This window comes from Apodemus sylvaticus, chromosome 4 (genome assembly GCF_947179515.1).
Source record: "Apodemus sylvaticus chromosome 4, mApoSyl1.1, whole genome shotgun sequence".
Taxonomy (NCBI): Eukaryota; Metazoa; Chordata; class Mammalia; order Rodentia; family Muridae; genus Apodemus; species Apodemus sylvaticus.
The window spans coordinates 82,720,620-82,748,515 of record NC_067475.1 but is presented as its reverse complement, the minus strand read 5'-3'; the positions used below and the strand labels follow the sequence as shown (position 1 = coordinate 82,748,515).

The window sequence follows — 27,896 nt, the reverse complement described above, 5'->3', positions numbered from 1 at the left end:
GGGAAAGAGATGCACAGGTGGCAGTGTGCTTTGAAGGAGGAGAAAGGGACTAGTAATCTGGGAGTCGAGTAAGCTTTCTGCACGCTGTAAGAGTAAAGGGAACAAGTTAAACTCACTGCCCAGCACTTTGGATTTTGCTCAGTGACACTAGTTTTGAACGTCTGATCTCAAGAACCTTAGTTAAGGAACTTTATTTCCTGCTGGTGAGTTTGTGATAGTTGCAGTAGCCTCAGAAGCTGAGTATGTGTGTGTGTGTGTGTGTGTGTGTGTGTGTAGAATTTGGGGAAAGTGTAGCAATTGGTAGAATTTTTAAGAACATGAAAGGAGAACACCTAGCTTGAACATGGCACAAATACAAAAGCTTTGCTGATGAGGCCTCAGAAGGCGGTAAAGGAACCTTGTAAAGAAAGCTGAAATTGGGGCTAGAGAGATGGTAGAAGGGGTGAGGACTCAGACTGCTCTTCCAGAGAACGGGTTAATTTCCCTGCACCGACGTTAGGCAGCTCGCAACTTCTTGACCTTCCTCTCAGTGTCTCTTCAGAGACATATAGCACCTGCCCATACAAACACACATGTGCACAGCGCATGCTTACACACAAATAAGTAAATAGTACTTAAAGAAAAAAACTTATTTGCTTGAAAGAATCAGTGAGATCATCACGAATACACTACTGTGGAGATGTAAGTGTTAAAGGTACTGCCAGTGAGAGTCACCCGTGGGTACACGTGTGGAGGCCAGAGTGACTTTCCAACATGGCCTCACTGAATGTAGACTTTTTCAGTGGGTTAGACTGGCTGGCCAGTGAGCCCCTCATGCTCCTGCTTCTCCCTCCTCAGTTCTAGGATCGCTCCAGGATCACCATTACATACTAGCCTTTTTACAAGGGGGTCTGGATGCAGGTCTTCATGCTTGGACAGCAAGCATTTTACCTACCTAGCCATGCCCTTAGCCCCTAGATTTATAGTTTCCATAAAATGTCAGTATTACTTGGAACAAACTTCTTTTAGAGCTGGGGACCAAACCTGAGGATTTTCCAGCTCTACCACTGAGGTGTTTCCCTAACCCCATATGCTTAGGAGTTACCATAAAGACTTTGTCACTTCTCTTTGAACATGAACATTGTACAATTTAATGCAAAATTCAAAACTTCTTTTTTTTTAAAGTTGAGTTGAATTTATGATGGAAATTTATTTAGCATAATATATTAGTCCATTTAGATTAACTTACTTATTGAGGAAAATTATTTGGAAACTGGAAATGCATTGTTTTTAGGATCATTTTAAATGGTAACTTTTGATAATGGCTAATGAGCACATTTGAATTATAAAATCCATACATTCAGCTCTTACCTGCTTTTCAATCCTTTACAGTATGGTCTTGTTGGCTTGTTTTCTGATGGAATCATATGCAGGAATATAATTACTGTGTTTTTAGCCATCACAACATTGAAATTCAGTGTTTAAGTTTAAAGTAAATGTAATGCTACTTAGTATGGAATTACTAAACATTACAGTTCCCTCTTCTGTCACTTCAGAGTTACTGCACCATGTTTAGCCTGTCTGATTCCTTTAAGTAGCTGGCCAGAAATCACCAGGGAACTGTATACCAGTTATATTGTTAGTATTTCTTTAGTAGATGAATTTATAATATTCATTGCCAAACGTTATTTGTAGTTAATATGGGAGATTGGGTAACAAGGCAAGGAACACAGTGAAAAACGCAAGCATTGAACAGTTGACGGCATTAATTTGTTTCTGCTGGACAGGGCAGGGGATCTAGGCACCCAGTGGGGTGGATTAAGGTAAAGGAAGAAGCCGGTGGAACAGAGCGCTACTCCATCCATCTGCTCAAACTCGTTAACTATAAAAGATGTTTTTGAGACAATATGGAGAATTTGACTATTGACTGGTATTAATAGAAATGTAATTACTGTGATGATCTGATCATGATGGTTCTGCGAACATGAGAGGCGCTTGTGAAGTATGTGTATGTGTGTGTGTGTGTGTGTGTGTGTGTGTGTGTATGTGTGTCTGTAGTATGTAGGCATGGTATGTGAGACTTAAAAATATCTGCAAGGAAGAATAAAAGACAAAGCAATATTGGTGATATTTTCAATTGAATATAGGTATAATAGATATACTGTACTTTTTTATGTATATTGGAAACTTTTCATTTAAAAATTTCAGGTTTTTACCTATAGACTGCTTTGCTGGTATCAATCCTCTCCTAGCATTTACAACTCATCTGAGATACTGGAGAGCTGTACTTACATTTTTGTTGCAGAAATGAGGCTCTTGTAAACCATTTAACCTTTCCTTCTGTATTTTCTTTTCTTTCTTTCTTTCTTTTTTTTTTTTAAATATGGAATGCTTCACGAATGCATGTCATCCTTGTGCAGGGGCCATGCTAATCTTCTCTGTATCATTCCAATTTTAGTATATGTGCTGCCGAAGCGAGCACACCTTCTGTATTTTCTTTCTTTTTTTTTTTTTTTTAAATATGGAATGCTTCACGAATGCGTGTCATCCTTGCGCAGGGGCCATGCTAATCTTCTCTGTATCATTCCAATTTTAGTATATGTGCTGCCGAAGCGAGCACACCTTCTGTATTTTCTTCTTGTTATCTGTCACCATTGATTGTAGTAATTATTCTGGTTGTTATGTCTTTTTTTTAAACTTTATTTTATCTTTGTTTGAGAATATAAATTTAATTCTAGTGGAAGAGATTTTTGTTTCTGTTGTAGTACCTTCATTACTCTTACTTGCCTAGCATATCAGGTGCTTAATAAATACTTGAGTGATTGTGTGAATGGGAATTAGTTCTAGAAAACTGAGGACATAGAGTTTGGTCAAGGACAGAGCCAAAGAGAGTGTTTTTGAATCTAATGGGGCTATGGAACCCTTAACCTTTGGGGAAAACTTTGGGCTAATATGTATAGAGTTATAAGAGTAAGTCATCAGTTCCTGTCTCTTCACTCCAAAACTTTGATATTTCACATATTCAACACGGTCTCAACAACAGGAATTACTCTAAGTTATTGTGCTGTACTTTTCCCAATTGTCTTCAAAATGTTCTCTGATGTTTTGAGACAAATCTTATTCTGACTTCCAATGTACATGGAAGTGGTTCTCTTGCTTAGCCTCCCAGCTCTCCAGGGCTTCCTGCCTGTGCTGCTGTGACTGTCCTTATTTTATCTGTATGAGTGTTTTGCCTGCATGCATATCTTTGTACCACCTGAGTCTGGTGTCTGTGAAGGCCAGAAGAAGGGATTGCAATATATGGATCCTTGGGGGCCATTCTCATTCAAACTATGTTAGGCAAGTAAGAGTAATGAAGGTACTACAACAGAAACAAAAATCTCTTCGGCAGCACATATACTAAAATTGGTACAGATGGTTGTGAGCTGCCATGTGGGTGCTGGGAAACGTATCTGGGTCCTCTGGACAAACAGAGCAGCCAGTGCTTTATCCTCTGAGGCATATCTCTAGCCTTGAATAACTAACATACATACATACATACATACATACATACATACATACATACATATGTACATACATACTTACACATAAATACATACATACAGGTCCTCTGGACAAACAGAGCAGCCAGTGCTTTATCCTCTGAGGCATATCTCTAGCCTTGAATAACTAACGTACGTACGTACGTACATACATACATACACACACACACACACACACACACACAAATACATACATACAGGTCCTCTGGACAAACAGAGCAGCCAGTGCTTTATCCTCTAAGGCATATCTCTAGCCTTGAATAACTAACATACATACGTACGTACATACATACATACATACATACATACATACACATAAATACATACATACAGGTCCTCTGGACAAACAGCAGCCAGTGCTTTATCCTCTGAGGCAGCTCTCTAGCCTTGAATAACTAACATTACATACATATATACATACATACTAACTAACTATATTTTCCTTAAATGAAATAAGGATGGCATTGTGTTTCATGTTTGTAAATGTATTTGGTCTGGCTTAAAATATATTTTAGCTTTTGTGTTTAGCCAAGTGACACACAGGCTGTAATGTGTAAGGAAACTTCTCAGGAGAATAACTACAGGTATCTTCTTATAGATTGAGAGGGAGAGACTAAGCAACATCCTAGTAGTATTGAAATCAGTTTTGGTCTCATAGATTCCATGCAAGAATCCTGGGAACCCTCAGAGTCCCTATTGCTGGGGTGAATAGTTTCTTACTGGGATACTATTTATTCAACAACATGCTATATTTGTAAATCATTGTTTAAAGATATACTAGAACCAGTTTGGTGAATTTATATTTGAGACATTTTTCTTAAGGACAGTAGCTTGTGTTTACTTAAATAGATAAAAGTGGGCCAAAGAATGTTATGTTACAAAGCTGTGTTTGTAGTTTTCTGAGGATAGATGGACAGATGGGTGAATGGATGAGTGGATGGTAGGAGCAAGGGAGGAGAGGGAACTGAAGATCTTACCAAGGGCCTTGTGCATGCTAGGCAAACACTCAGGACTACTACTTAACAGATGGATGGATCCATCCTCTTGTTTCTTCAAGAATTGAAATTAATTCAGTATGCATACAATATTTAACTTTTCAAAGTAAGAATTTGACAATCAGTTATTTATAACTAAGAAGGAAACTAGTTAACTTTATTGAAGTAATCATGAGGGCTAGGAATGTGGTGGTTATGATGGTTTGAATGAGAATGGCCCCCAAGGATCCATATATTGCAAAGCTTGGTCCTTTGTAGGTGAAGCTGCTTAGGAAGGGTTAGGTGGTGTGGGTTTTGCTGGAGGAGCTGCGTCACTGGGGGTTGGGCTCTGAGGTTTCAGAAGCCAAGACCAGGTCCAGTGTCTTTCACTGCCTCAAGTCTGTTGACAAGGTAGCTGACTCTGTCAGCTACTTTTCCAGGGCTTTGCCTGCCTGCTGCCTACTGCCTGTCACCACCTGAAACGGAGCTAGCCCCCAGTTAAGTTCTTCTGAAAGTGTGTCACCTCAGTGCAGTAAGTAGAAACTAAGACGATGGTAAATTACTTGCTTACCATGCATAAAGCCCTGGCTGGGTTCCATCCCTAGCACCACACAGGTAAGAAAAATCATACTTTTAATTTATTATTGATCAAATATTAATACATAATATTTTCTTTACTTTTAAAAACAGGTCTGTAGGTAGACGTGGTTAAATATTCACTGTTTCTCCCCCAACAATATTATGCTGATTTTTCTGACATTTAATAAATGTTTACTTCTGTTGGTTAGTCTTCAAGTTCTGTCTGTATGCAACCTAGTGATCAATATTACCGTGAATTAGCTAACAGGGAAGAAAAATGTTAAATAATGAAAACAACCACTATTGCTTACATTCTGTTTTTGTTAGAACTAATTTAGGTTGGGGATGGTGTAGGAAATGGGCGGAGGAAGCACTTCATGCCTTTGGGTCTTTTATTTTAGGCCTTGTGTAGAAGCAGCAGTAATGCTGAGGCTGTCAGATACCTCGTTTTCATCGAGAGCAGCATACATTTGCTGGGGACTTTAAACTGATTCTTGCTTTATTTTCCACACAGTGATGTATGCCTCTATTCTGAGCATAGTTTGTATTTACTGGCAGTGTAAATCATGTTAGGTGTTAATACTTGGTACCTGTTCTTGCACGTTTTCCTTGTACTGTGTTTGTTGGCTTGTGTCGCGGCAGCACAGGAAGGTAGACTTAGTGGCAGTCCAGCTCAGTTGCAGCTACAGATGAGGATTTATATTCTATACAGCATACAGTGTTTTCAGCAGACGAATAAGATGGTACTGAATTATTTTTGCTTGTTTCTTTCTGTAGGCTTTATTTACAGAGCATTTTTTGTTTTTTGTTTGTTTCATTCCCTGTGAAGTGCATGCCTAGGTATTCTGAAAAAAACTGATTTAAGTATAACACGAGTCAAGTCTTAAGGACAGAGCAAGGTGAAGGCAGAAAGAGTACTGGCTCTTCCTAGCTCTAAAGCAGAGACTGAGCGTGACACACACTAGGGAGGGGACTGAGCGTGAGACAGACACACAGATGCAGAGCAGGGAAGGGACTGAGCGTGAGACACACACACATACAGAGCCTTTCAATGCCTCAAACATAGGTTCTTCTGTAGAAGCTTTTTTTTTTCTTTTACCACTTTCTTCTTTAAAGGTGTGTTAAAAGAGTTGACATCATTGGTATCTGAATGTTCATTAAATTATTTTGAATATGATTTTTTAAGAAGACTAACATGTTTGTATTAATGTGACTCTCTTGTTCTGGGAATTCAGAAAGAATTATAATTACTGGATGCAAGTAACTATGTTATCAGGAAAGGTAGAATAGTTTAAGTATTAAATTGTTAGGGAATGGCTAACACTGCCAGTACTGTTGGCTTACATTTTCAGTGTAGTTTTCAGGTTCTGAACTTTCTCTGTCTACTGAAATGCAAATGATCAAGGGAAAGATTCCTCGTCAGGAAAGGTTTTGATGGCTTTTAGTTATTGCAACTACAGCACACAGCCACATCCTTTTCTTCTCGGTAAACCCTGGGACACTATGACGGATCCCATGGTGGTTCACCTTGCTGCTTGTCTCAGCCTTATCTGTGGTGAAATTCTGCAGGAGATTGTCTTGTTGTTACCCCTCAGGTCCGAGTCCAGCATGCAGAGCGAATTTCTTACTTTTCACATCGTATTCAACCATCTCCTGCCTCTCCCACCACCATCCAAAGATTTGTGCTAGCTACTGTCCACATTTTATTATTTTTAAAAGAGGTGGAGGCCTGTGTTTTCTGTTTCTCATTGGGTTTTCGGTTGACTACCAAGACTGAGAACTGTTCTGCCTGTAACTGTAATAGGGAAGTAAAGCGAGTGGTTATTCTTACTGTGCGTGCTTGGCAGGCGTCTTAAGTGTAGAGTCAGAGGTCATCAGTTCTGAGTGGTGAGCTAGAGTCTGTCCAGTAATTTGCTTCTGTTGTTTCTCAGAGCAGTGCTGCAGCCGTTCTCTCCAGACTCTGAGGCTTTCTTGTACAGTGTAGGAACAGCGAGGGGTGGGGCTCTTTCCGGTTGGCTGTTGAGAAAGCGTCCATTTACAGAGGAACAGGTTGGATAGGCTGAGCTGAAGGCATAGGCAAACAGATCCAAAACTGATGGAAGACAGAAAGAGTGGTTAGTATGTTTTGGGGTGTCTTGAGCTTGCTCCTTTGCTAAGTTCTTGAGCTTTAATATAAACACGTTGAAATATTAAAGCACTTTACATTCTTTGTGTAGTAGCCTGGAGACTTATGCTTTTCACAGAGTTTCTTGGTGATGAGTTTGTGGCTGCTATTTTCTGTAGTAAAGTTGATTTTTCATTTGTTTTTATATCGATTTTAGCAGTGTTTCTTTCAGCCAGAGAGTTGCAGAATGAGTCAGTTAGCCAGTTTTAGTATATTATATATAGAACATTACTAGTTGTGATTTTTTAAAGCCAAATTCTCTTTTAATGATCAAGTCAATGTGTGGCTGTGGCTGCAGCAATATTATTTCTTTTTTAATGAAGAGGTTGAACTGTTCGACTTGCTGCTCCGATCTGTTCCCTTGTAGCTCAGACCAGTTGCAGAGATTTTCCATCGAATGTCCCAGGCAACTAAAGGTAACTACATAGATTTATTTCAAATAAGAATATACAGTTAAAATGGCTGCATTATAAGTAGGACCAAATGATTAAACATAAAAGACCAATTAAGATGTTCTTAGCAGTTTTCTTGACCTTGCAGTAGCTATCCAATATCATTTTGTCATCATCAGATTGTGGCAGTGGAAATGTACTGCAGTAATTGATTTTGTAATAGGATCAGGTGATTTACCAGCGGCACTGAGAACCACTTGCTTGCTCTGAGTGTGCAGCACTCTCATGGCTGTGTGATTGCAGCCTAGAGCTGATGTGAGGTGGCTGGCCACCCACAGTAGCAACATTTTCTTTAGAAATCACAAGAGTGCTAGGAGTTCTTGTTTGTTTTCTGTGCTGTCAGTTTTACTTGAGTGTTCATGTGAAATCTTAGAAATTTCGATTTTCTTTTTCACTCACTAGTTCATAAAAAGTTTATCGGTTTGACTGATCCTAAATATAACAAAACAGTCTTTTCTTTCTTCTGAGCTTAGCATCAACATACTGTGCTATGGACCGTGAGGATAGGTGTCTAAAACATGAGCTTTTGTTAACTATTATACATTATCTGAATTAAGTAAAATATTCTTAACACCTGAAAATCTCATTACATTTCAACTCTAGCTGTATGGTAATACTACAACTAGAGGAAATTATTGACCCAGAGATTACTAGAAAATTGTCTTATACATTATTTTGGTGTTTGGTTTCTCAGTGGTTTATTTAGAAAGTCTGAACTGTATAATTTCTTAGAAATATCCAGAAATACAGTAAGGTCTAGTGTAATGTTTAATGATACTATAAATTACTTGATATCCAATATTACTATCCAAAATTTATAAAATGGCTGTTTTAATAATGTTTGTTTTTGTCTTCTTGTGCCTTTAAAGTGAATAATTGGTTATAGTTGTGTGTGCACAGAGCTCATTCTTGATGCAGAATATGCCTGCTGTTGCGGGAATGGGAGACCCTGCGTTGAGATCTTGGCTGCTGAGATTTTGCTACAATGAGCTTTTGCTTAGCTTTGTTGTATTAGTGAAAAAAAAAATCAATCTTTTCCCCCTCACTCCTTCCCTTGCCAAAACCACTAACTCTGTGTTTAGTATGTAATACAGTGTTTTGTACAGAAGTGTTTTGTACTGACTTTTCTGTCATTCATTAGATATATTTTTTTCTATTATTAGCCTTACTACATTTCATAACAATTAAGATAGTAATAGTGTTAAAAAGTAAATTTTGCAGAATCAAGCAGAGTACTGCCATTGCATATGCTGTGTGAGGCGCCTCCCTTTCTGATAAGCCCAGAGGCTAGTTCTTAAACTGTTTGAAGCCTTAGTGTTTTTGAAAGGTGAAAATATGAACAGTCACACTTTGGCCAAGTCCAGATACTTAAAAAGGTAATTATAGATGATACAGTATCAACATTGGAGTTTGTAGTCTTTATTCTTCTTTGGATAACTTTCTTCTCCTCTTGCCAACAACAGAAATCCCTCTGTGTACATTGGTAATGTGTACATAAGGATGGTATTACTATTTGAGATTGTTCAAGGGCATGTCTAAGTTCAATATTGAAAACGTTAAATGATGAACCATCACCAAATCAATTACTGATAAATATTTCACTTTAGTAGTGTACATTAAAGCCCCTTACCCCCAGCGTTGTACACTTGATTGAGCAAATTGGAACAGAAATATATCCCATAGTGTGACTTTTTCTTAAAATAACGGTTGTGAAAGGCACAGGGCCTTTACATCAGCAGTGTGATAGGGCTTCCTTTAGGGTTAAGTGAGAGATGCATCCTGGGAAGTCCTTGCCCCATTAGGCATACTCTTCTAAAGAACACAAATCAAGCACTGAAGACCTGGGTTTTGTCTGACTTCGTTACAAATGCATCTTGACACAGTTACATATGTATGAACACTTTCAGCTCCCTTAAAATACTCATTAGAAAGAAATCGGTGCCTCCTGTCTGTGAGAGAGAAGTACCGTTAGTACTGGGGCTTGAAGCTGTAGAAGTTGGAGTTTAATGGGAAGAATCAGTGTATACGCAGTACGGATGCCTCCTTTCCATATTCATGCCCTTTTCTTTCTGCTGAGAGTAATGTTTTATCTTTTTGATACATAATATTCTCTAAGTAGTGTATTTGTTTTAAATTTTATAGTAGCATTTAAAAGCCAGACCTAGGGTTAAATTCTGACCCTGGTGATTTTCCATAGGCACTTGATGACGATAATGTTGGTAGGTCATTTGTTCAGTATTTCGCACGGTAGTTTCAGTGATCAGAGTTTGGGAAGGCACTGCTGTTTCCGGTGGTATGGCCAGGGCGCCTGGCAGGTAAGCTTGTGGGGCACCTTTGTAGCTTAGGTGGGATGAAACTTTTCCAGGGGTGGAGATGTGCTGCAGACTCATGCCGTCCCCAGGAAACTTTCTTTTGGACCACACTACTCTAGTGAGGACTTTAATGTCAGTCATTTCATTTGTGAGATAGGAAATCTGAATATTTTTAAGACAAGGAAATTGAGGCTTACAAATGTCTCATTCCTAAAATTAGGTAACTAGGAAATAGGATAACTAAGGTTGAAGCACTACTTTAAAAATACTTTCTTTTTTATGTGATAAAATACTATATTTTCCTATACTTTACAATAATTTTCTTTCAGTTAAGCCATAACTGCAGAAATGGAAGCAAATGTCTGAAGATACTCATGTGTCCATAAACTACTTCCTATACTATGAGTGAAGTTTCAGGGGTGGGTTAGAGTCCATCAACTTCACTCTTGCATGACAGAAAAACTTGGCACTTACTAATTGTACAGAAGAAAAATATAAATCCATGTTAGTATGTGAAGAATCAATGACAAAACAACGGGAGCAGAAAGTACAGTTTGTCTTTCTATAAAATGGTTCTATAGTGTGAATCGGTCTGTGCATTTGTCATTGAGGGATGAAGCTGGTGTAGTGGTAGTCACTTCAGTCCTCCATGTTCTTAAGTAATGTAAATAAATCATTTTCAAGGTTTCTGTTGCTGTGATAAAACACCATGACCAAAAGCAACTTGGGGAGGAAAGGGGTTATTTCAGCTTACAGTTTCACATCACATTCCATCACTAAGGGAAGTCAGAACAGGAACTCGAACAAAATAGAAACATAGAGGGAGTTGATGCAAGGCCATGGAAACGTGCTCCTCGCGGGCTTGCTGTCCATTGCTTTCTTAGACCAGCTAGGCCCACCTCGGGGTGGGATCACCAGCAAGAAGCCAGGCCCTGAGACATCAGTCAAGAAAATGCCCTACAGACTTGTCTATAAATAAATCCTGTGGAAACAACGGTTCCCCCTTCTCAGGTGACTGACTATTGCTTATGTCAAGCTGACATGAAAATTAGCCAACACACTGTCAGAAGGAATTTTTTTCACTAAGGGTATTTTCAATATATAATGGCATTAAGAATAAAACTGAAGGGGCAGAGAGTACTTGCTGCCATGCCTGATTACCTGAGTTCATTTTTCCACAACTCACATGATAAGAAAAAAATGACTCCTGAAATTGTATTCAGATTACTACACATGAACTATGCGCACGCGCACACACACTAAATGAACAGTCTAAAACAAACAAAAAATTGTAGAAAAGGACAACTACAGCTGGCTTCAACTACTAGGCTTTCCATGTTGAGCTCCCTAGTAACGCTTTGGGTACAGGTAGACAGGAAATGCTTCCTTCATGTTTATTTTTACAGAAATGAGGCAATGATGAAAAAGATCATATCCTATCTTTATTAATTTCAACAATTTTGTGGCAAAGCAGAGATGAACCCTCAATTGTAAGACCCAGCACTGACACCAGATGGCCATGCTTGCCTGCTGTTTTATTAGAATAGTTACTGGTTGTTGGTAGTATACAGTTCAAGATTGCAGAACCTTCTGAATGCCACATACCTATTTCCAGAACCTGATTTTGCAGAATTTCCCTTTCAGAGAAAGATAGATTGTTTATTATTTATATGACTGTGGAATGTGTATTGTCTAAGCATGGATATGTATGTGTGTGTACGCACAGGTGTATACATGGAGGGTGTTAAGTATCTTTCTCAATCTATTTTACCCTTATATTTTGAAACAAGTCTGTCTTCCCTCCCTCCCTCCTTCCCTCCCTCCCTCCCTCCCTCCCTCCCTCCCTCCCTCCTTCCTTCCTTCCTTCCTTCCTTCCTTCCTTCCTTCCTTCCTTCCTTCCTTTGATCTTCTTTTGAGACAAGTTCTCTCTATTAGGTAGCTCTGGATGTCCTGAAATTCATTATGTAGACCAAGATGGCCTCAAATTTATAGGGATCCACCCACCTCTGCCTCCCAAGTGCTGGGTTTAAAGGAATGCGACCACCACCATGCCTGGCTCAAGCCAGTGTTTCTTACTGTGCCTTGATCGTACCAATTTAGCTACACATTTTGGCCAGCAAGCCCCAGGGATCCTCCTGTCCCCATCTCTCCAGACCCAGGGTTATAGATAAATACTGCCAAGCCTGATGTCTTACCTGGGTGCCAGGCCTCAAACCCCAGGCCCTCATCCTCAGGAGGGAGCACTCACCGGCAGAGTCAGTTGTCTTTGCAGTACCATATGTAACAGAACCGCCTGTGTTACAGCTTTTGAGGATGTCAGAGCGAACCAGTACTTTATTCAGACCTAGCTTTCCTTCATCACTGTTTACGACCATGGGATGAAGACCTTGAGATGAAGTTTTACTCCTGATGTATACCTCAGTCATGTTCAGTCAATCTCAAATAATGTCCATTTCAGCTGTAGTCTAAGAAACACTAATCAAGATGATTACAGTGAAATATTCAAAAAAGAAAAATGCTAGAAATACAGATTATAATTATAGAGCTAGGATCTATGGTCCTTTTAAAACAAATTAAATTTAAATTCTGGTATACGCTGTCTATTTTTACAAGCAAAATCTGGGGCTGGAGAGATGGCTCAGTGGTTAAGAACACTGGCTGCTCTTTTAGAGGTTCTGAGTTCAAATCCCAGAAACCACATGGTGGTTCACAACCATCTGTAATAGGATCTGATGCCCTCTTCTGGTGTGTGTGAAGAGAGCAACAGTGTACTTGTGCATGTGAGTGTGTGTGTGTGTGTATGTGATTACACTATATACACACACATAAAAAATTTAAAAAACAGAACAAAATCTGAGCCAGTTTCATCGACTTTATGAACATCCCATATGACAAAAAGGCCATTTATTTTTTTGGCCTTTAGCAGAATGAAATTGGAATTATTTTCTTCATGAAAATTTCAAATTGCCAAAGAAGTTATGTGTACCATCCCTGGTTATAGGCAGTTTTTTTCTGTAAGCTGAAAAATAATAAAAGTTGACTTCAATATTTCAATTTATTGATAACATATACTTACCTCTTCTAATTTAAATCATAACTTTGAAGATATAAATCATTAAAAATTAATTTTTTTTTTATTTTGGTTTTTTGGATTTGGTTTTTTTTTCAAGACAGGGTTTCTCTGTATAGCGCTGGTTGTCCTGGAACTCACTCTGTAGACCAGGCTGGCCTCCAACTCAGAAATCTGCCTGCCTCTGCTTCCCAGAGTCCTGGGATTACAGGCGCGCACCACCACCACCTGGCAAAAATTAAATTATTAAGCTCTGTGCTTCAAAAGTACCATTTTTGTTGCTGTGAACTGTGGAATCACTTAAGCAAGAAATAAGAGAAAAGCTTGTAGCACTTCAGAGCACAGGAGGGACAGCAGCCTTAAGAGAAGACATACCCACGCACCAACCATTTCCAAATCACCTGCCTGCCCCAGATTACATAGATTTTCCTTGAAACTGTCATTCTTATCATTTTGTGTCAGTTTAAGCTCTCTGCTCTAACATTTTGAATCAGCTTCTGGCTTAGGGATTAAGGTCAAAAACTATTCCCAAACTCTAGTTTTCTTTTTTTTTTTTTTTTTTTTTGGCCTAAATTTACATGATTTAATTTCTCAAAGCCTCAATATAAGGCATGTTTCTTCTCTGTTAAAATATTTTAAATATTAACATTAAAACTTTAATATTAATATTCACATTTTAAATATTAATTTTTGTTTCTTTGTTGGTGGTTGTGGGTTTTTTCCCTTTTGTTATGTTTCTTGAGGTCTCACCGTGTGACCCTGCATAATCCTGGAATTGCTGTACAGACCACCTGGCCTTGAACTCAGAGATCCACCTGTGTTTGCCTACAGGTGCTGGAGTGAATAACATCTAACACACTACATCTGGCCTCTGCAAAACATTTAATATGGAACAAGCAAACATATCTTTCTTACAGAAAAATAATTATGTATCAGTAATTAAAAGAAATCTCCAGTCTGGATAAAAACACTAATAAATCAAAATACAATCTACACCCACTGTGCCATTCATGAGTTCAGCTCCGCAGCATTCAGCTGCTTCTCCCAGTGTGCTCAGCCCTGCCCCTGCTGCTGCTTTGGGCTTCCTTGGCCTGCGTGCCGTGCCCCCCCACCCCCATCCCACTCTGCTCCCACCGTATCAGCTGCCACCAACATGGAGGGTTTTTAAAACTCAACGAGATAGACCATCCACTGGAGCAAGGGCACTGCTTCCAGGGCAGATTCCTAGAACTTGTGGGCTCCTTCTCCTCTGCTCTGTTCTGATCTAGATGGCTCTTACACCACTCACTCCAAAGTCATTAAAGCGAGCCTGAGAAGCCGGGCAGCGCCAGTGCCACACCTGTGCTCTCCAGTGTTGGCTTTCCTAAAGGGCCCAGCAGCTTCTCCAGGGCGACTATGGCCTTTTCTGTTTGAGTATTTCCTGTGGTTTGCACCGGAGTTTAACTGTGCCCCCAGTTATGTGAGTGAGTGACAGGAATGATGCATGAGTCCTCCTCAGGCAGACATCCAACAGTGGTTGGGTAAACCAAAAACCATTTGCTTATTCTATCTCAGTACCATCAATAGTCCAAAGCACGATTTTACAAAACTGATTCTTTACAGAAAACAGTTCTTAAGAAAAGCAAAACTTGCTGGGCGGTGGTGGTGCATGCCTGTAATTCCAGTACTCTGGGAGGCAGAGGCAGAGGCAGGCAGATTTCTGAGTTCAAGGCCAGCCTGGTCTACAGAGTGAGTTCCAGGACAGCCAGGACTACACAGAGAAAACCTGTCTCGAAAAAACCAAAACCAAAAAAAAAAAAAAAAAAAAAAAAAGAAAGAAAGAAAACTTGCATGCACCATGCAGATTGAGTTAAGAATGACAGTATGTTCTCAGTACCAATGATTCTCAAAAGAACCCAGCGCTTGCGAGATGGCTCAGCAGTTAAGAGCATGCTACTCTGGCAGGGGACCAGAGTCACTGTCTGACATCCATATGAGGTGGCTTAGTGTGATCCCGCATGCTCTTGTGGCTCCTGCAGACACTGCGCATACGCAGCAGCATATATTCACTCATACACATAATTATATTTTACAAAATAAAGACTCATGTATCCCATGACACAGCTTCGGCTGATGGTTACTAATATAATGTATATGTGTGTGCACAGGTGTGCATGTGTATTTAGACGTACTTACTGTGTGTACCTGAGCTGCTGTATCTCCTCAGGCACAGTCCACCTCACTGGACCTGATTAGATGGCCAGTAAACACCAGGAATCCTGTCTTTCCCCCAGTGCTGGGAGCTGCTCCTGGCCTGTACGAGGATACCAGGCATCAATTTCAGGTACACACGCTTGTACACCAAGCACTCACAGACAGTCAGACAGCATTTCAGTCAGACTGAACTATGTCTGCAGCCCTAGTTTTTGCTTTCCCTCCTTTCTGAGTGATACACGTGGTTCCCCGAAAGCACTACTTCAAAGGAGGACATTTGGTATGATACACTTATGAGACAAATTAGCATGTGACTGCTGAGTAAGACGGTCGGCACGTCACCTCATTCTTGTCCCTGTGCTAAGATGAGCTTAAGGAAAGCAACCTTTGTTAAGAGAACGGCCTCTAGTAGTCAGGTTGCATTCTTGCTGCCCAGCAAAGCTTCCCCTTTCTATTCAGTTCAGGACCCAGCCTGTAAAGTAATGCTACTTCCCAATTCTAGGGTGGGCCTTTCCAGCCTAACCTCTCAGTTAACCTAATCAAGGAGACAGGTACAGGCAAGGCCTAAAGCTGCTTTCCTGGGTGATTGTAGGTCCCGTTAATTTGACAGTATTAATACTTTGCAAATGCTAGTAGAATCTGATTTTCCAAGAGATCTCGTGATTAAGGCATAGTCTTTTGTACACTCTGTACACTGGTGTGTCTGTGCGTCTTTGTGTGCATATAGATGTGGAGGTCAGAGGTCAGCTTCTGATGTTATTCCTCAGGCACTGTCCCCCTTGTTTTGTTTTTGTGACAGTGAGCTCTGGGGATCTTTCTTCTGTCTCCTGCTGGGAGACCCTTACATTTCCAAATACATTTTAAGATTAGAAGCACTAATCCACTAATCCAGGACTTTGTTTCCACATGGGGTCTGGGTCACCTGTGTGGCAAGCACTTTACTGGTTGAACTGTCTCTCCAGCCCACTTAATAAGTTAGAAAAATCTTCTGTTTATTTACAAGCACAAATAGAAATGATTTTCTGACACCTTACAGTTTGAATTCCTATAGGCTCTCACAGTAGGCTCCCCTTCCCACTGGTTGAGTGGTGGATAAGGAGGTGTGTTAAGGCAAATTAACTGACTTGAAGATGAATGAGAAGCTTGTGCCAGGTAAACTCATTACGACAGACATCACACATCTAACAGTCGATATGCTCTATCAGTTTCTGTATCTCATTCTTAGCACTGGTAGCCGCTTCCCTCAGCTCTTGCCTGCCAGCTGAGGGAATTTCCGATGGGTTTACAGAAGAGCAGAGCAAGCACGGTTTATTACAGTAAAAGTCACTCCAGACAGATAGGAGAGGGCTAACAGGAGGGATAGCCCACAGCTCAGGCTGTGAGGCTTGTTTTTTCCATGTCTTCTTCTTCTGCTCCCTTCCTTCCTCTCCTTCCCCTCCTCCTGCCCCTCCCCATTGAGCCCTGGTTTTATAAAACAGGTTGTTTTTATCTTCTTCCAGTGTATGCCTTCATTGCTAACTTGCTTGTGATCTGGCATAGTAGCATCACAGGACCATTGTCAGCTCTGATCTTCTGATGCCACAGAGCTAAGCTTAGACACTGCAGCTTTACCCCTGACCTCTCCCTCCACTGCTGACTGTGACTTCTACTGACAACTTGGAATAAAAGTAACTCGAATAACATTGGGGTAGTCCTTATCAGACTGGCAGATCTCATCAGCATTTGCATTTAGCTGTCATCTTTTCTCGAGCAGTGGCTTTAAAGTGGTGACCAGGCAATGCTATTCCTGGGCAGCTTAGCTCAAGCAAATTTGACTTTCTTCAAAGCCATATAAATTCTACCAAAGACACAAAGAATTCTTATAAAGCTCCAAGAAAAAAATTCCAAGGGACAGTGAAGCTTCGACAGACATGTGAATTGAAGAAAATGATTATGAACTAGGGTGTCAAATCCCTGTTCTAGTATGCATCTCATTTGCCCTCCAAAAAGAAACAGAAGAATGGGGAAGAGTCTGCTATAAACTGTAGAAGTATTCATATGTAAAGCTCAGAGAAAACTCACTCTCAGATCCAGCACACAGTAACTGCAGAATAATCAGCCTAAAGAAAATATTTAAAATACAGCTGGAGAGCAGAAGTAATTTCTAATTACTTCTAAAATAATTCTAAAGTAATTCTAAAAGAATTCGGTACTTCACTCCATTGTGAGTAGAAGTAGCGTTAAGCCCGATGATGGTAACTTCAGTTTGCTGAGAAAAAGGTGGCCAAATGAAACCTGCCGTGAAGGCAGGGAGGCTGATGGGTAATGATTCCATCTATATTTCCCCTTACCTCTCTCGTGGCTGCTGCCTACTCTACCAGAGGTGTCAGAGGAGGAGTCTTCATGCTGGGTTACCTGAGCCAAAAGACGGCAGCACCTGCACAGACCAGTGTCTTTAGATAGCACTGCCCTTCACAGTATGTATGCCAGTCTAGTTTTGCAGCATTTGATGTTCAGTTATGAAGGGTCTGTGTCTAAGCAGAGAGAAGCAAAGGGAAGCAGTGGGAGTCAGGCACAACAACAGAACCCCCAAATTACACACGGTTACCTATAGTGGTCTTTCCTTTCACCTCCAACAGTGCTTACTGGTAGATCTTTGTCCACTGTAATAGGGGTCTGTAAAATTGGAGGAGCTCTTTCTACTGATAGACTACTAGTATCTGGAGCCAAATAGGTGCAGATCTAATGTGTGCTGAGACCACACCAGAAGGCTCCCTGATTTTGAACTTTATACTTTCATAGGAGAAACCTCTTGAAACTTTTAGAGCAAAAGCAAACAGGATGATGGAGTTTCCCATAGCCATTGATTATCCTAATTTACAGAACTGAAATCTGAAGTGCCCTAGAATCCAAAATTGTTGACTGTCATGTTGGCATACAGAAAGTTTCTGATTTGGAAACAGTTGGACTTCTTGAGATTTTGGAGTAAGGGATATGCAACATACAGCATAATAAATTCTGTGTGCCAAAATATCGGCCAACACTGTATATGTACAATCTCTTATTTAATCTCTACTACTTCTATGAGATACAGTACAATCATTTGAAGTCCTCGGTGCAGATTAGACAGTTGAGATTTAAAGACATTGGTTAATGTATCCAGTTTTATAGGTAGATGCTGGCACAGCCTGTGTTTGCAGCTGCTCTCTACCAGTCCAGGCCTCTTATCCACCAAGATCCATAACCTGGCTGTTATGTAGCTGTGTCTTTTCCTCTCCATTGCTTTGATATCATCCAGCAAGGGTTATATTTTTCAATGTCCCTTGTTCCTATTTATTTTTGCTTTATCATAAGACAGCTCTGCTGGAAGTGGAATGGCCTGTCTTTGGCCACAGTACTGTGTAGCTTCCACAGCCTTGTGAGCAGAGTCTAGAAGGGCAAGCATGTTGCAGCAGGTAGTCAGTGCTTAAGACTTTTGCTTTATTTTTTCACCTGGGATGCAGCATACCTATTAGAGATATACTGTAACAGTTACACATGCTTTATACCTGTACAGTGCCTGGCATGATGTAAGGTTCAGTTGGAGATAATAATTGTTATTTTACTTGTGTGGGGAATTAGAAAGCAGCAAACTAAGGAAGTTGGATGTGTTCTTTGTGTTAGAATTCAGAATTTTACTTTCATTATTTTGCTTTAAAAGTAATTTCAGATGTCAAAGTACTTATAACTAAATGTAAATACAGTGTTTGGGTGAAGAATGTGCTTTTCGCCATTGTCTGAGGAAACTGCCTAAGGTTAAGGTAAAGAGATTTATATTAATTGCATTGACAAAGGAAGTCTCAAAAAAGCCCAACGGAGACTTTGTTCTCTGGTTAAGTCTGATGAAGAGCATTTGAACAAATGTAGCCAGCTGAGAAAAAAAATACAAAATATATAGTTTGAGTATTAAAGGGGCACCAGGGAGTAAAATGGAGCCGAATCCTGTGTTCAAGGATATTAAATTGAATTAAGGGAGTAGTGGCCTTGGGTCAAGATCCCACCCAGCTAAATTTAGGTCTAGGCAAGGTAGAAGTATTCAGAAGGCTGCTAGCAGAATACTCACTTCTAGACAAAAAGCCCACACCCACAGTGACACACCTACTCTAACCAGGTCACACCTACTACAACAAGGTCGTACCTTCAAATAGTACCACTCCCTGGGCCAAACCTGCAAATCATGACAAGTTGTCACTGTCTTAATCTTAAGAGGGAGTTTTTCCACAAAAATAGTCTCAGATGGTACTATTTGCTGCTGTAAGTTATGTCTTGTTTGTGGTGGAAGACTATTGACTTATAAGAGTGACTTAGAAATAACCTGCACTGGCGAAGCCTCTGGACCAGCCGCTTCCTGTTCCACTGCCTGGAAAAGCAGATCTCAGAGTCTAGATTAGATGAACGTGCCCCCCCAGTGTTAGAATGGGCACTCTGACTGCTTGCTGATTAAATGGAAGCATCTTTACAAATTTACCAACTGTAACATAAAACTGGCTTTGTACCTGCTAACATTTTGTTTTTCATATCTTTAGTATCTTGGTAGATACTTTAGTTGGTAGAGTAGGGAATGGATCTACATCGTTTTCTATTCCATAGGTCCTTAATTGCTAGTGTAGGGAATGGATAATATTTTCTTTCTTTCCTTTTCTTAGTTTGAATTGATGCTTGGATTTTTATCTAGACAAAAGGAATAACTTGGAATGAAAAAAAAGATGGACTCAAACTTAAAGAGCTGCACACTAACCAATCCTTTGAACACACATGGAAACCAGTGTGTTTGGAGGGCAGCCACCACCCTTACTGTCCTCTTAGTCACACAAGTGGCTGAGGGTAATGATAAAATCCTTTACAGCCTCCACCAAATTCAAGCTGTGACCAACACAGCATTGTCTGTATGGAAGCTGGTGTCTCCAAGTTGGAGAGCACTTAAAAGTGCTGCCTTGTTAGGTTGATGCAGAAGTATTGTTCTGTAACCTGAACACTCTAAACATTTCTTGAGTAAATAATACAGATTATTACAAACAGGATCTATTTTAATGATTCATCATTAAGACACTGTTACTTTATCTCTACACAAATGGAACTCTTTGTAAGAGAATTACAGTATTACTTACCATCTAGAAAATAGTAGCTCATAGTCTCTATTAGAGAAAGAACAATTTAAGGGGATTTATGTTATATTTGGGAATTAACTGATTTCCCAAGTGGCTCTAGTTTAGAGGATTTTTATGGTGTTGATGGTTTGGCCACCACAGTGTTGAAGATACACAGATAAGAACCAGACTAGAATGAAGTGCAGATAACCTGGATTCTACATAGTTATATTGCCTTTCCAAATCTTTCATATTCATACTGCTGAGAGAAAGTCCAACTAATGAGAAAAATTTTTTTCTTCTTAATTTTAAGTCACTGTTGGTTGCTACTACACTGTTTATTTTGGATGTAGGACTTTGTACCTTTGGTCAGTATTCTATCCCCAGTGCTGACTCATGACACTTAGCTTTACTTTATTTCAAATATATGTTGTATGAAAACACTTGTGCAGGGCAATCAATCGGACAACATCTCCCTTCCCTTAGTATGTCCATGAAGCCTTCTTGGCAGGAATTTAAAGAGAGGAATAAATGATTGTTTCTTAGACACTTCGAATGCATAGTAACTGCCTGACATATTTATCTAAATACCTCATCTCTTTGCCTCAGAGAGTGTCTTAGTTAGTGTTCCTATTGTTGTAATGACCAGAAAAGCAAGTTGGGGAGGAAAGGGTTTGTTTGGCCTAGACTTCCAGATCATAGTCCATTGTTGAAGGAAGGCAGGACAGCAACTCAAGCAGGGCTGAAACCTAGAGGCAGGAGCTGAAGAAGAGGCCATGGAGGGGTGCTGTTTACTGGCTGACTTCCCCTGGCTTGCTCAGCTTGCTTTCTTAAAGAAAGCACCACCAGTCCAGGAATGACCCCACCCACAATAGGCTGGGCCCTCCCACATTGATCACTAAGAGAGAATGCCCTACACCTGGATCCATGATGACTCTAACTCTTGTTAAGTTAGACACACAAAACTAGCTGACCCCTTGTCAACCTGACACATACATCACTAGTAAGCCATAACCGTTCTTCTTTAAAAGTCCCACAGTCTCTACAAATTCAAACACATTAACATTTCAGTTCCTTTAAAATAGCCAGTCTCTTAAAAATCCAAAGTCTTTTAAAACAAAGTCTCAACTGTGGACTCCAGTAAAATACTTTTTTACATTAAGAGGAAAAATATCAGGGCACAGTCACAAATCAAAATCAAACGCCATCTGTCCAGTGTCTGGGATCTACTCACAATCTTCTGGGCTCCTCCATAGAGCTTGGGTCACTTCTTCAGTTCTGTCCTCTGCAGCACACACAGCTTTCTCATAGGCTCTGGTTGACTCCACTCCACTGCTACTGTTCTTGGTGGTCATCTCATGTTACTGGCATCTCCAAACTGCTAGGGTCCCGTACTCAACTGGACTGCACTTTGACCAATACCCTCTTATAGGTTGTCTTCATGGTGCCAAACTTCAGCTGCCACCGAGGCTGCACCCGCACCAATGTCCTCTTCTGGCCTCTTCCAGTGCCAAGCCTCAGCTGCTCTCCGTGACCCCTTTATATCTTCAAAACTAGTATTACCTGGGTGATTCTTACATGTTACCATGTCCAGCTGCCAGCATGTGGTACAACCTTTGCTGCCTCTGGAGCACAGCTTCTCTGTGCTCTCAGAAAACACTGCTTAGAAGGTTTTATCTCAGTGATGCTGGTCTTTTTTTTAATCGCCACCTATTTCTTATCTCCAGCTAACCAGCAACAAATGTTTGAGTAATGCAAAGGTTTTACTTTAAGTAGTTCTAGTATCTTGTTAATCACGCTACAGCTGATTTTTTAGCCCCAGTTAGTCAGAACCACAGAGTCTTAAAATAACAAATGGCCCTGATAGTCTTTAATCCTCCCTCTGAAACTTCACAAGCTAGGTCTCCATCTTCTCCACTGCTCTCAATATTCTTATCTTCCAGGTTTCTTCAGAACATCCCACTGAGGTGTCAACACTCAATGGTTCTTCTAGCCCAAAGTTCCTACATCCTTCCACAATCATTCCTAAAACATGGTCAGGTATGTTACAGCAGTAACCCACTATGCTGGTACTAACTTGTCTTAGGGTTTTTATTGCTGTGATGAAACACTATGACAGAAGCAAGTTGGGGAGGAAAGGGTTTATTTGACCTACACTTCTAGATCATAGTCTGTCATTGCAGGATGGGAACTGAAGCAAAGCAGGAACCTGGAGGCAGGAGCTGATGCAGAGGCCATGGAGGGATGCTGCTTACTGGCTTGCTTCCCATTGCTTGCTCAGCCGGCTTTCTCATAGAACTCTCGACCACCAGCCCAGGGATGGCACCGCCTATCATGGGCTGGGCCTTCCCCCATTGATCACTAATTGAAAAATACCCTACAGCTAGATATTGTATTTCTGCAGCTAAGGCTGCCTCCTCTCTGATGACTCTAACTCATGTCAGTTTGAACCAGTCAGTACAGAGAGTAAGGAGAGAAATCCAGACAGGAATTTTTAAAATGGGAAGTCGGTGAAGTAAGGGCAACCTGGAGTTATAAAGTATGAAGCTGCTTGTAGCTTCATACTTTACAAAGACGACTCAGGAGGTGACTTGAGAGGTAGGCTCTATAGAGGATACACTTCTCAGTTTCAAGATGCAAACTATACAAAGACAGTTTTCTTTTTATGCTTCACAACAAACAGTGTTAAATGATTAGCTAACGATTAAAATGATAGCTAAGTTGGGAGCTCCATTAAAGAAACAGACTCCTTGGTGATTCTCTGAAAATACTGTGTTTTCCATACTCTAGTGAAAGATTTATTTTGAAGTTCAAAATGTTCTTGCAAAATGGTAGTGAGGTGCAGTGGAGAGAAAAATCTAAAAGGCTTTGAATACATAGCAGTTACGTGTCAGTTACCTCGCTACGCTGCTGAGCAAGGCTGGCTGGCTCTTTCTCTCTCGCTCTCTCTCACTTTTTCTTTCTTGAGCAAGGCTTTTTTTTTTTTTTTTAAAGAAGCTGAGTTGTTTGTGATTTTGGTCTCTCTGGTCCTGTGGTCACTGGCTCTTCAGATAGAGGATTCAGATGCCTCCCCTAGGGCAGTGCTTACATGACCCTCTCATATTCTCTTTTACTAGTAGCGAGCTGTGGGTACACTCCTGCATTCCAGGAACTGTGCATTTGAGGAAATCTGTCACTTTGCCCATTGAATTGGAAAACCTTGAATTTTTATCCCAATTCCCTGATGAGATTTTATCTGATGGTACTATAGGAAAATCCTTACTACTGAGGGCAGGAGTTTCAAGGCCAACACCTCCCTTGAATTTAACAGCACACATAGTTGGAGAGTCAAAAGCAGATAGAGAAGTTTGTGTTATCTTCAGTTTTACAGACACATACATACATACCCCCACACATACTTATATAGATTTAAACTGAGGTTCTCTAACTGAATATTAAAAGCACAGTTGAGCTCTGAACAACACATACACTTAAATACCTAACACATCAATCAAGATAGAGATAATTGCTCCCGAAAACTCTTTAAGTATATATTTTATGTGTATGTGCGGGTCAGTATGTGAATTTGCATCCATGCATACAGTGTCTGAGTAGGAGAAGAGGGTGTTGGATCCTTTGGAGCTGGAGTTTCAGCTAGTGAACTGCCCAATGTGTGTGCTGGGAACTGAATTCTGATTCTCTGGAAGAGCAGCAAATGCTCTTAATGCCACTGAGTCAATCTTTCCAGGCAACTCCCAAATTCTCTTAAGCCCCATTTCAGTCACTTTCACACTTAGAAAAATTCTGTACTGTTTTATATCATTGTAAATAGTTTGAAATTTTAAAAAAAAAACATGTCAGTAGAATCTTGCAGTATTTCTTTTGCATCTGGATGTGCATGTATCTACATTCCTGTGCATGTACAAAGGCCATCCTACCATTTTCCTCTGATCTCCCTTGACATATGCTCTCTCATCCAATGTGGACCTGGACTAGAGGCCAGAAAACCCAGGTAAACTCTTTGTCTCTGCCCCTCCCTCCTTGAACTTGGTGAGTAGATTAGGCTGGCCAGCCTGAAAGCCCCAGGAATCCATCTGTCTTGGCTTTCATTTGTGGGGAAAAATTAAGCATGTAAATGTTTCTAATCTGCTACCAAGGTATTGGTGTTTCAGGTTCTTACAGTGAGTCAAAGGGTAGACTAGAGTGATAGAGATACATGGTAGGAATGACTAGTGACGTTATTTAAACTGAGTTCAGGTGTATGACTTGTCTGCGTTATTAAGCAGGGATAGAGATCTGAGAGTGATTGTGGCACTCAGAAGGAAACATTTAATTCTAGAGGCTTAGAGCCCATGACCATCATGGCAAGGAACATGGCGGCAAGCAGGCATGGCAGTGGAGCAGTAGCTGAACTTACATGTGCTCCAGGAGCATGAGGCACATAGGGAGAGAGAGAACTGGGAGTGCTGCAGGGCCCTTTTCCAAACGAGTCCACACTAACTGGGGACCAAGTACTCAGGCATAGGAGCACGTGGGACTGTTCTCATTCACACCACCACAAACACTAAGGACTTATTTTGCCCTGATCATTTGGCAATAAGTTACCAACATGATGCACTGTCTCATCCAAATCTTATGTATGCCGCTTGCTGCTGCTTTCCCTCTTCTCCCCTTTTCTTATTTCTTTTTCCACTCCCTTCCATTTTTTTTCCATTTCTTTGGTGTGTGTGTGTGGGGGGAGGGGTTGGTGTGGTTTGTGTGTGTATGCAGTTGTATGTGGGGGCAGAAGGCAGTTTTTGGGTTTCATTCTACCCTGTTTTTTTCCACACAATCTCTTACTGAGACCTGGGGCTAGCTTACAGATAAGCCTGTCTCACAAGCACCAGCATTACAAGTGCATGCCACCATGCCCAGCTTTTTACATGAATTCTGGGCACTAAATTCAGTGTCCTCATGTTTGATTGGCAACTACATTACCAACTGAGCTATCTCTGTCAGACCCAGGTTACATTTTTGTATAAATAGGACATTTTCATTCATAATGACAGTATAGACTTAAAAGCAAAGGTGTTGGCATCAATATGCCACTTCCCAGATCTCCTTCCAGTTAACCAGTTGTCTAGTTAATGTATCTTGTGATAGACTGACTGCAAGACTCTGTATTGCATTTGTTTGGCTTCTGGAATAGTTCTTTGATCTCGTGTTCCTTTCATTCCTTTAACCATTTGGAGATGCTTCTGATTCTGTATAGTAGTAACTCTTGCCTCATGTTCTTTTAGTGGTGGTTCTAATTGTTCAGTATCAGAAATGCCAGAGAAATGATGCTGCTGTTGCCTCATTGCTTAGGGATTAGGTCCATCAGCAGAGATGCACTTTAGTTATCGTCTTCTGCCTGCACAAGAGTGAAAACATTCACATCTCTAAAGCATCTGGGTAGCTCAGCTTTTCAGGTGTTTGCCTTGCAAATCTGACAGTTGGAGTTTGCACCTCAGAACCCATAGAAGAGTAGGGGGGCACTTACTCCACAAAGTTGTCCTCTGCCCCCCCCCCCCACATATCCTTTGCAGCATGCACATGCCCACATGCATATTATACAGTAACAACAAAAAGAATACCTGCATGGAAATGGTTATCCACAGCTCAAGGTAAATCAGCTTGGTTCCTGAGTTGTAGATATAGTACTTCTCTGTCAGTCTATGCTCTTATCAGAAGTTGCTCTGTCTCCCATGCTGTGTTTTGGGTTTTCATTAAAACCTTTTTCTCTGCTGCCCTCTCCCCACAAACAGTATCAGCTCTTACTAAAGTTATTAAGGTAAGTAGTGCCATTTTTTTTCTTTTTAAGCATTGTACATTGTCTTTATCAGATCTTACCATAGATTTCTGCTGGTATGGCATGTGCCAGAATAATTCTTACACCCTTCTTAGTAAGAATAAAAAGTGATATCTAGACCATTTTTTTTTAAGGAGGATGCAACTCCCTGATAATTAAATCGGTTTTTGGATTTTGAGATCAATCCCTTTTCTTTTCATAAAATTTGCAAACTCATTAGAAATTTAATAAAATAGCTTTAACTAGTTTGAGCCAAAATGAAGCCTAATTTTTCGGAATCTAGGCTTAGATGACTTAATTTAAATAAAGGCCATAAGTTGATTGATTAGTTTTATTTGTAGCATGACAGTTTATTGATAGTATTGCTTAGTTGCGTTTCATAGAGCAGTGTCCCAGGGACAGATAAGCAGTCTAGATGTAAGTATGCGACTGAGAAAACCATGCTGCCCTGTGCAGTTCTGCAGTGTCCCAGGGACAGATAAGTAGTCTAGATGTAAATATGCAACTGAGAAAACCCGTGCTGCCCTGTGCAGTTCTGCAGTGTCCCAGGGACAGATAAGCAGTCTAGATGTAAATATGCAACTGAGAAAACCCGTGCTGCCCTGTGCAGTTCTGCAGTGTCCCAGGGACAGATAAGCAGTCTAGATGTAAATATGCGACTGAGAAAACCCGTGCTGCCCTGTGCAGTTCTGCAGTGTCCCAGGGACAGATAAGCCGTCTAGATGTAAGTATGTGACTGAGAAAACCGTGCTGCCCTGTGCAGTTCTGCAGTGTCCCAGGGACAGATAAGCAGTCTAGATGTAAGTATGTGACTGAGAAAACCGTGCTGCCCTGTGCAGTTCTGCACTTACTGCACTTACACAGCTCCTCCTCCCTGAGTGCTGCCTTACTTTTCAGCCTCGTGAATAGAAACTATTTTACCTGTCCTTATTTCCTGCTGCACAAATAATCTGGATCATGGCACAGATGGTTTTAGTCAGGAGATCTCACCCTAAAGTAACAAGGCCCGAGCCGAGCTTGTCTGTCACAGCTGCTGAGTTAGAAAGGCTCCCATGTGCAAGTTGAAAACTTGGCATAATGTTTATATTTCCATATCAAGTTAGGTTTAGATTTGGCCAGGTCAGGAATAGGCTTTCTCAGTTACACCCTGACAGAGAAGCTTTTCTAGGAGATGCAGACTCCACACTTGCTGTTCTCCTTTGCTCTCAAGCCCTAGCAGTGGTGGTATCATCTATGACCTCTTAGAACACATTGCTTCTTGAAAGCTTATATTCCCATTGTATCCAAGAGCCTCAGCTGATGGGATAGAAACAGCCACCATGTTCTTTATGCTGTACAGAGACAGAAAATAAATACGTTATAGGCTAGTTTCTGCACCCTTCATCTTTCAAGTCTAGAATCTAGCCCATGGGATGGTGCCCATATGGTTCCTCTTTAGTTACATGTTTCTGGAAGCAAGCTCATAGACTTAGCTGGAGACATACTTCCATAGTGATTGGCCACTTGAATGTGACAGTGACAGCAATGAAGGTTAATTATCACACTCTTCTGGAATGCCCATTTTATTTTTTGTTAATATATTTCTTAGTCAGTGTTCTGTTGCTGTGAAGAGATGCCATGATGGCAACTCTTATAAAGGAAACATTTAACTGAGGATTGCCTACAGTTTCCAAGGCTTAGTCTGTTATCATGTTGGGAAGTATGACAGCAGGTAGGC

At 40.6% G+C, this 27,896-nt stretch overlaps 1 protein-coding gene and 2 non-coding genes across 17 annotated transcripts in view; 1 reads left to right on the top strand and 2 right to left on the bottom strand.

Moving 5' to 3' along the window:
* Fbxw7 (F-box and WD repeat domain containing 7) overlaps window positions 1-27,896 on the top strand; it is a 162,913-nt gene that overhangs the window by 53,602 nt on the left and 81,415 nt on the right. For 11 of the 15 annotated variants that reach the window (XR_007977495.1, XM_052180253.1, XM_052180256.1 and 8 more), the window contains one exon: window positions 22,314-22,410. The exons of the other annotated variants lie outside the window; for them this stretch is intronic. Coding sequence is in view for 10 of the 11 variants with exons in the window: in XM_052180253.1 (XP_052036213.1) it covers window positions 22,351-22,410 (60 nt within the window). In the remaining variant the exon portion in view is untranslated. The remainder of the gene's footprint in view (window positions 1-22,313; window positions 22,411-27,896) is intronic. 15 annotated transcript variants of the gene reach the window in all.
* Window positions 2,357-2,461, bottom strand: LOC127683803 (U6 spliceosomal RNA). Its single transcript, XR_007977607.1, has one exon. It is a non-coding gene; the product is annotated as a U6 spliceosomal RNA (small nuclear RNA).
* On the bottom strand, window positions 2,495-2,599 carry LOC127683801 (U6 spliceosomal RNA). Its single transcript, XR_007977605.1, has one exon. It is a non-coding gene; the product is annotated as a U6 spliceosomal RNA (small nuclear RNA).